Source organism: Ranitomeya variabilis, chromosome 4 (assembly GCF_051348905.1).
Source record: "Ranitomeya variabilis isolate aRanVar5 chromosome 4, aRanVar5.hap1, whole genome shotgun sequence".
In the NCBI taxonomy this organism is placed as follows: domain Eukaryota; kingdom Metazoa; phylum Chordata; class Amphibia; order Anura; family Dendrobatidae; genus Ranitomeya; species Ranitomeya variabilis.
This window is the reverse complement of record NC_135235.1, coordinates 482,077,196-482,087,348: the sequence shown is the minus strand read 5'-3', so window position 1 is coordinate 482,087,348 and position 10,153 is coordinate 482,077,196. Positions and strand designations below refer to the sequence as shown.

The window sequence follows — 10,153 nt, the reverse complement described above, 5'->3', positions numbered from 1 at the left end:
AAACCGCACTGTCGCTTACCAGTTGCTGGTATGTGTCACATCAGTGCAGGATGTTTTGCAGACTACTGCAAAAAAAAAAAAAAACAACACATGATCCATGGAAACACACTGACACGCGCAGACCCATTCACTTAGTGCCTATGTGTGTAAAATGTCTCATCAACCGAGATCCTCTGCTGTAGACAGTCATTTTAAGATTTGATTACTTTTTATTGTAGTTCTATGGGGTGCATCTTATGCAAACCTAGGAAACAGATGTATTTGTTCTAGAGAAAGCTTCTGCAGCTATCAATGCTTGTAAGTAAATATCCATACCCTAGTAGGATGTCTTCAATTTGAAGCGCTATTGCTCAGAACTGAACAAGTAATCAATACAAAATGCTCAATTCCAGGAATTTCTGAGACTTGTTAAAAATATCTCAAATTGAGTTAGTCAGTGCAAACTGACTATAAACTAAGCCCATAGCCTTGTACGGAACATAGTTCCTAAAAAAAAAAAACACTATTGTTCTAATCGCTGCCTTCTGCAGAAAATGACGTTATTTTTCCTAATGTTTTTATTAGTTTTATAGAAAAAAAGTACAATAACATAATAAAAAAGAAAAAACATCGCTTCACCCTCTCTTTACACAGCAACCCCATCCAGTGAGCAATAAATAAGATGCAATCATCAGTCTCAGTTTATAAAAGGTCATGAATCTTCCAAGCAGCAGGCAAGTACATTGTTCCTGGAAGTTGAGTTTCTCTTGGTCGGATCATCAGTGTCACTGTTCATTGTAACAATGAAAGTCTATGTTACAAATGTCACTATTGATATGATTGAGAGAAGAGCCAGAGCCCATGTGCGTCAGACAGCAAGAAAATGAGTACAGATTAAATAGAAGTGGTATTGGTGCGAGCCCTGGGGGTCTGGGTCCATCAAGTGGTGTGCAAACTGTTGATCTTGCTATCCCATGGCTCTCTGATACAAAGGCCCCGGATTCATTAATACTTGCATTGTACATGGCAGTCTTAATAAATCACGCTGCTCTTACTCCACCCTGCTTCTTTATTAAGAGATGCACACCACTTAATGAATAGGGTGTATCTTATATATGGTGTGCACTTTGCCAGAAACCTTGGTAAACTCCGAGTCTGCAGTAAGATTTCTGACTTAAGGCACGTCATGTTTGGCATAGAATTGACAACCAGGCATGCCCTTGTCCCAGCGCTGACCATTTAGGTGAGGCTGGTGTGAAAAAATCCAAAAGTCGCTAAATCTTTGTGTTGCATAAAACTGATTCAACTTTTCAAAGTGTTATATACTAGTTTCACTTTGTACCTGGTAAGTATATCTTAGTAGGAGTAAGACGGGATCTAATGATATGGTAATCGTATACTGTGTTAATCGGCTCATACTAATATTGCCAGGGACAATTCCATGTAGCATGAAGTAACAGTGCACCCTGGGTGTGGCCAAAGCCCCAGATCACCATTTTGCCCACTGATTTTGTGTATCCCGCATTGTTGATGAACAGCCTTGGCTTGCCAGGAGTGAGCGCTGTCTACACAGAAAACTCAGGGCAGAGTTATTAATCACGGTGGGACGAATGGTTTGCAGAGCGCCCTCATTACCATATTTCTGTTACTGCAGAACAGTCAGTGATTAGAACATGAACGGTCTTTCGCTAGTGGGACTTGTCAGGGAGTCACAAAAACACTGAACTTTAGGAAGGCTAAGTTTGACCAGCTTAGGCTAAGTTCACACTAGGGTATCCTCTGCATACGCAAACGCATTTCAAAACACATGGTTACACAGCGTTTATCCCCATCAGCTTATGCATGATGCCAAAAAAACGCTGCGTGTGAATGCATTAGTATGCGTTTTTGCATGCGTTTGTGTTTTTTCATCGCATGTGTTTGAAGTTTCAAAAGAATTTTGTTATGTGGAAAATGCTGTTTCAGGAGAATTTCCTTGACAAATGCAACACCCAATGAGTGTGTTTCATGGGGATTCTGTATGTATATAAATGTATGTGTATATATATATATATATATATATATATATATATATATATTACACACATACCCTACACAGATGAAATCCTCACCTTTTGCTGCTGTATACAGCTACAAGATGGATCTTGGCATGGAGAGTTTCTATCGTGTTCTGGATTTAGAATTGAAATTGGCTTTTGCCTTTGCTTTGGCTTGCGAAGAAGAAAGAAGAGCAAGACTGAGAAGACGTCATCGTCGCTACTGGCAACACCCCATCATTGAAGTCCGAGAGAGCCGTGGAGCCTACCACTCATTATACACCAAGCTGTGTGCAATTCCTGCTGAGGAACGTCTGTTGGTGACCCTGAGGTACGTCATTTTGAAAAATAAACACGTCGTTTGTATTGTTAGAAAAGCCATGTACTGATTCCACCCCATTTTCTGTTTGTCAGGTTCCTGGATACCGGAGAGACATTAAGATCTCTACATTTCCCATTCCAGATTGGAGTGTCCACCCTTTCTGGGATTGTTGGAGAAACCTGCCGTGCTTTATGTGACGTTCTGTGTGCAGATTTCCTCCCCCCAACCCACAACTGAACTTTGGCTGAAAAATGCAACAAAATTCAATGAAATTTGTAATTTTCCTAACTGTGTGGGGGCTGTGGACAGCAAACATTCGAATTCTGAAACCTGCTGGAAGCGGATCCAAGCATTTCAATTGCAAAAAATACTTAGATTGTTCTCATGGCGATTGCAGATGCTGAGTGTCGATTTGTTAATGGCTCATTTAGATGAGGAAATGACTCACAGAATTTCAAAAACTGTGACATGGGACAAGGTTTGTATGGTAATAATTTTAATTTTCCACCACCACAACCTCTTCTGAACACTGAAAGACCGCCAATGCTTTTTGTTGTGGATGAGGCATTTCAAATGTCTGCCAACCTCATAAAACCCTACTCGAGTCGGGACTTGAATCACGCCAAAAGGGTTTTCAACTACTGACTGAAAAGGGCACAAAGAACTGTGGAGTGTGCCTTTGGTTTGCTGGCATCAAAATGGTGTGTTTTGGGAACCCCAATCAATTTAAAAACAGATAATTGATGTGGTCAAAGCGTGTTATGCACAATTACATCCTGGAAAAAGAGTGACTATAATTAGAACTTGATGAACCTGTTGATACCACTTTGCAGGATTACCGTGATCACCCTCTGAGGACTACAGTGGAAATTGCCCACATGAGAAACAAGTTTGCTGCTTACTTTGTTTTGGATATTGGACATCTTTCATGGCAAGACGATATGGTTTAATACACTTTAAGTCAATGTTATATGTTTGCTGACTTTTCTACTAATAAAACACCTCCAGTTAAACACCCGTTACAACCTGACTCAACAATACAATACACACGTGTGTTTTCGCATAAAGAGACGAAGAAAACAGGGATTGTGCAAACAAAATAAAAATTTTATTTTACAACAAACAGTGGGTTTTAGGTTCGGGGTCTATATGACTGATATTTTGTGGACCTTGGGGGCGTTGAGCTGGGATGATTGAGTAACATTTGATGATGAAGGGGATACAGGGGAAGGGGCAATTAATTGAAGGATTGGCTCCTGGATGGGACTGGACACATTGGGAGTAGACGACACGTTAAGAGTTGAACTGTGGAAAGGGATAGACAAATTAGAAATGGGACAACCAAGGGAAGGTAGTGACATATTAGACAACAGAGACACATTAGGAGGTGAGGGTGGAGGTGGTAGGAGCATTTCTTGCTCCTGGTCTTACGGTGCGGCGCCCAGTCAGGAGTCCTTCTGAGTTTCTTTGTTTTGGCCTCTGGAGCGAGCTGGATGCTGCAGGGGTGCTGCACTCTGGAGCGTAGTGGATGCTGTTTCCTGCAGGGCTGCTGCACTCTGGAGCATAATGTAGCTGTGAACTGGGGAAACAGGCCAGTGATACTGTGCTTGTTGATGCTGGTAAAATCCAGCCTGCGGCTGATAGCTTTGGGATTGCTGCTGCTGTAATGCCTGGCTATAAGCAGTCTGGCAGGCGTACATGATGTTCAGCTGGAGTTCAAGTGTAAGGTTTTCCGACACGCCCCGCTCTATTGCTGAAAAAAAAAATGTTTCGCTGGTGTCTGAAGGTCGGCTTCCAAGCGGTCAAGGCATCTGTGGACATCCTGGATAAGTGTGTTCACCTGAGTGAACCCAGTGTCTAGTCTATCTCAAATCACCTTCATCCCATCCTGGAAGACTGAGCTTAAGTGAATAAACTTGGGCATGACTGACCTCTCCCAGGCGATCTGCCGCTGGCGAGAAGTCCCAACAAAAGCAGTGGCAGAGGGGAAAACCTGATGGACTTCCTGCCTCTTCCCCAGCCTGTGAAGCCTTGCCCGGTTGTTACATCGGTGGTGGATGATTGGGACTGTTAAGGCTGGTCGACAAGGGGCCGCTGCTGGAAGATCCTGGTTCTATAGAGCTGTTCCAGGTCTTGTGTGGAAAATAAAAAACATTACAAAAATTTTTTTTTAAGTTTTATATAATAGACAACAGAAAAGATCCGTTCACTGAGCAAGCACAGGCCTCAGAAAAGTCAGCATACGATTATATTTATACTTCGAAAGCTTTGGAGCAGCACCACTTCTAACCCGCATCTCCTATCTGATATCCTTATTGAAGCTATCCTTCATCAAACGCCAACAAACTTTTACTCTCTTCACTGTGAAGGGGCAAGAAAAAAAACAAAACACATTTACAGCAAAACAGAGACCACATTGCAATACTTACGAAAATCCTTTCTGACTTTTGGCCTTGCATGGTCCTAATCATCCAACAGCAATCTGGCCACTTCTTCCCAGAGTCGTCAAATCAATACGGAGTCAGAATGATTACGATCACGGGGGTCCCACAACGCTACACACTCTTGAATGAGTAGGTCATTGTCAATAACACGGGTGACCTTCCTCACGTTGTTGAACCTATAGATCAAATAAAATAAGAAAAAAAAATTAAGTACTACAGTTTTAAATAGACAAAACTGAAAAAAAAAATCCAATTGCAAGTCTGATAATGAAGAGAATACTTACATCTCGTCTTTCCTCCTCACGAATTTGAACCCAATGACCCTGGGAAGATTAATTTCCACTTGACTGCTCCTGCTCTTCTGGACTGGAAGGCTCCTGTAAAGAAAACACATGATTTACCACATGTGTAGTATTGCCAGTCAATACATACCAATCAGTATATCCAATGTGATTACATAATCAGTGTCATGTCCACCCTGGGAAGCCGTCAAGGTCTTCACTGGAGGACATGTTTGAAGAACAGGCAAGAGGCAAGTAAAACACTACAGAAAAGAACAGAAAAATTTAACTTGTTTAACCCCTTCATGACCCAGCCTATTTTGACCTCAATGACCTGGCCGTTTTTTGCAATTCTGACCAGTGTCCCTTTATGAGGTAATAACTCAGGAACGCTTCAACGGATCCTAGCGGTTCTGAGATTGTTTTTTCATGACATATTGGGCTTCATGTTAGTGGTATATTTAGGTCAATAATTTTTGCGTTTTTGTGAAAAAAAAGCAAATTTGGCTAAAATTTGGAAAATTTAGCAATTTTCAAATTTTTAATTTTTATTCTGTTAAACGAGAGTTATGTGACACAAAATAGTTAATAAATAACATTTACCCACTTGTCTACTTTACATCAGCACAATTTTGGAAACAAAATTTTTTTTTTGCTAGGAAACAAAAATGATCTTTTAGCAACAATTTTTTTATTTTCCCAAGGGTAAAAAGAGAAACTGGACCCCAAAAGTTATTGTACAATTTGTCCTGAGTACGCCGATACCCCATATGTGGGGGGTGAACCACTGTTTGGGTGCACGACAGGGCTCGGAAGGGAAGGAGCGCCATTTGACTTTTTCAATGAAAAATTGGCTCCAATCTTTAGCGGACACAATGTCGCGTTTGGAGAGCCCCTGTGTGCCTAAACATTGGAGCTCCCCCACAACTGACCCCATTTTGGAAACTAGACCCCCCCAAGGAGCTCATCTAGATGCATAGTGAGCACTTTGAACCCCCAGGTGCTTCACAAATTGATCCGTAAAAATGAAAAAAATACTTTTTTTTCACAAAAAATTTCTTTTATCCTCAATTTTTTCATTTTCACATGGGCAACAGGATAAAATGGATCCTAAAATGTGTTGGGCAGTTGCTCCTGAGTACACCGATACCTCATATGTGGTCACAAACCACTGTTTGTGCACACGGCAAGGCTTGAAAGGGAAAGAGCGCCATTTTACTTTTGAATGAAAAATTAGCTCCAATCGCTAGCGGACACCATGTCGCGTTTGGAGAGCTCCTGTGTGCCTAAACATTGGAGCTCCCCCACATGTGACCCCATTTTGGAAACTAGACCTCCCATGGAACTAATCTAGATGTGCAGTGACCACTTTAAACCCCCAAGTGCTTCACAGAAGTTTATAACGCAGAGCTGTGAAAATAAAAAATCATTTTTCTTTCCTCAAAAATTATTTTTTAGCCCGCAATTTTTTATTTTCACAAGAGTAACAGGAGAAATTGGACCCCAAAAGTTGTCCAGTTTGTCCTGAGTACGCTGATACCCCACCATATGTGGGGGGGAACCACTGTTTGGGCACACGTCGGGGCTCGGAAGGGAAGTAGTGACGTTTTGGAATGCAGACTTTGCTGGAATGGTCTGCGGGCGTCACGTTGCGTTTGCAGAGCCCCTGATGTGCCTAAACAGTAGAAACCCCCGACAATTGACCCTCTTGGAAACTAGACCCCCCAAGAAACTTATCTAGATATGTGGTGAGCACTTTGAACCCCCAAGTGCTTCACAGATGTTTACAACGCCGAGCCGTGAAAATAAAAAATCATTTTTCTTTCCTCAAAAATGATGTTTTAGCAAGCAATTTTTTATTTTCACAAGAGTAACAGGAGAAATTGGACCCCAAAAGTTGTTGCCCAGTTTGTCCTGAGTACACTGATACCCCATATGTGGGGGTAAACCACTGTTTGGGCACACGTTGGGGCTCGGAAGGGAAGTAGTGACTTTTGAAATGCAGACTTTGATGGAATGGTCTGCGGGCGTCACGTTGCGTTTGCAGAGCCCCTGATGTGCCTAAACAGTAGAAACTCCCCACAAGTGACCCCATTTTGGAAACTAGACCCTTCACGGAACTTATCTAGATATGTGGTGAGCACTTTGAACCCCCAAGTGCTTCACAGAAGTTTATGACGCAGAGCCGTGAAAATAAAAAATAATTTTTCATTCCTCTAAAATTATGTTTTAGCAAGCAATTTTTTATTTTTGCAAGGGTAACAGGAGAAATTGGACCCCAATAATTGTTGCCCAGTTTGTCCTGAGTATGCTGTTACCCCATATATGGGGGTAAACCACTGATTGGGCACACGTCGGGGCTTGGAAGGGAGGGAGCACCATTTGACTTTTTGAACGCAAGATTGGCTGGAATCAATGGTGGCGCCATGTTGCGTTTGGAGACCCCTGATGTGCCTAAAAAGTGGAAGCCCCTCAATTCTAACTCCAACACTCACACCAACAACACCCCTAACCCTAATCCCAACTCTAGCCATGACCCTAATCACAACCCTAACCCCATTACACCCCTAACCACAAACCTAACCCCGACACACCCATAACCCTAACCCCAACATAACCCTAACCACAGGCCTAATCTTAACCCTATTTCCAATCCTAGCCCTAATTCCAATCCTAACTCTAATTCCAACCCTAAGGCTATGTGCCCACGTTGCGGATTCGTGTGAGATTTTTGAAAAATCCGCAGGTAAAAGGCACTGCGTTTTACCTGCGGATTTACCGCAGATTTACAGTGTTTTTTGTGCGAATTTCAACTGCGGATTCCTATTGAAGAACAGGTGTAAAACGCTGCGGAATCTGAACAAAGAATTGACATGCTGCGGAAAATACAACACAGCGTTTCCGCGCGGTATTTCCGCACCATGGGCACAGCGGATTTGATTATCCATAGGTTTACATGGTACTGTAAACCTGATGGAAAACTGCTACGAATCCGCAGCGGCCAATCCGCTGCTGATCGGCAGCCAACTCCGCATCATGTGCACATAGCCTAATTCTAACCCTAGTTCTAACCCTAGCCCTAATGCTAACCCTAACCCTAGTGCAGAAAAAAAAAATATTTTATTTATTTTATTATTGTCCCTACCTATGGGGGTGATAAAGGGGGGGGGGGGGGTTCATTTACCATTTTTTTTATTTTGATCACTGATAATTTTTATCACAGTGATCAAAATGTACCTGAAACGAATTCGGCGATTCGGCGGGCGCACTGCGCATGCGCCCACCATTTTGGAAGATGGCGGCGCCCATGGAGAAGACGGACGGACTCTGGGAGGCTCGGTAAATATGGGGGGATCGGAGCATGGGGGGGGTGGATCGGAGCACGGGGGGGCGGACAGGCGGATGGAGGGGACTACGGGACAGAATGGAGGACTGGGTAGGCGATCGGTGGGGGGGGGGGGCACATCAGGGTTTCCAGCCATGGCCGATGATATTGCAGCATCGGCCATGGCTGGATTGTAATATTTCACCACTTTTTATAGGTGAAATATTACGAATTGCTCTGATTGGCTGTTGCACTTTCAACAGCCAATCAGAGCGATCGTAGCCACGAGGGGGTGAAGCCACCCACCCTGGGCTGAAGCACCACTCCCCCTGTCCCTGCAGAACGGGTGAAATTGGAGTTAACCCTTTCACCCGATCTGCAGGGACGCGATCCTTCCATGACGCCACATAGGCGTCACAGGTCGGATTGGCACCGACTTTCATGATGCCTACGTGGCATCACAGGTCGGGAAGGGGTTAAAAGAAAAACAATGTAGTTTAAGGAAAGAAAAATTTGAAGGCCAATACTTACATTACAGGCAACAGTCCAACAGCACCGGAACAGCAGCTCAACACGGGGACAGCAGCATCGTAGCGGAAAAGCAGCTCAACACGGGGACAGCAGCACAGCATCGGAATAGCAGCACAAAACAGGGACAGAAGAACCACACAGTCTACAAGGAAAAAATAAGACACCAAGTGACAAGGGTATGTAACTGCAGAGTGTGAGAGTGGGCAGAGCAACATAGTACACACACTCATACTTACACAGGGCCACAGAAGCAATCAACGACAGGTAATCACGGAAAAGGAAGGAGCAAGGAGTCCAGGACAGGAAAAAACTGTCTAAAAGGAACAGAAAACAAGTACAGAATGCAGTGAGAGACACATATATTTTCAAAGCTTCTATACATCCAGAGTCTTGAGAGTAATGAACTACCAGTCTCCAGACCCCCTTTTATACATCAGGGATTTTACAAGTGGTGACATCATTTCCTGGACATGATTAGTGCATACCTCCCAACTTTTGAAGAAGAGAAAGAGGGACAAAGTTCAAATTTTAGGCCACGCCTCTGACCACACCCATTTCACAACTAGTCACACCCATATCCATGCCCCAACCACACCCATTTAGCACGGCTGATCACACTGTTTCATAAACTAATTATAAACAGAAAAATATGGCCACACATGATGCTCCATACTGTATAATGGCCACAAATGATTCTCAATACTGTATAATGGCCCCACATGATGGTCAATACTGTATAATGGTCACACATGATGCTCCATACTGTATAATGGCCACATAGTGCTCCATGCTGTATAATGGCCACACATGATTCTCCATACTGTATAATGGCCACACATGATGCTCAATACTGTATAATGGCCACACATGATGGTCAATACTGTATAATGGCCACACATGATGCTCCATACTGTATAATGGCCACATAATGCTCCATGCTGTATAATGGCCACACATGATTCTCCGTACTGTATAATGGCCACACATGATGCTCCATACCGTATAATGGCCACACATGATGCTCCATACTGTATAATGGCCACACATGATGCTCCATACTGTATAATGGCCACATATAATGCTCCATACTGTATAATGGCCACACATGATGCTCCATACTGTATAATGGCCACACATAGTGCTCCATACTGTATAATGGCCACACAGTGTTCCATACTGTATAATGGCCACACATGATGCGGTGTACAGTATAATGGCCACACATGATGCTCCAT

At 43.2% G+C, this 10,153-nt stretch overlaps 1 protein-coding gene across 1 annotated transcript; it reads right to left on the bottom strand.

Moving 5' to 3' along the window:
• Positions 1-3,472: 3,472 nt before the first annotated feature.
• On the bottom strand, positions 3,473-9,292 carry LOC143769052 (uncharacterized). Its single transcript, XM_077257641.1, has 4 exons — positions 9,155-9,292; positions 8,919-9,060; positions 5,066-5,158; positions 3,473-4,957 (listed from the first exon to the last, which is right to left on the bottom strand). Exons 2-4 carry the CDS (start codon positions 9,017-9,019, stop codon positions 4,843-4,845), a joined length of 309 nt encoding a protein of 102 aa, XP_077113756.1. The 5' UTR covers positions 9,020-9,060; positions 9,155-9,292; the 3' UTR covers positions 3,473-4,842.
• Between the last annotated feature and the right edge of the window lie 861 nt (positions 9,293-10,153).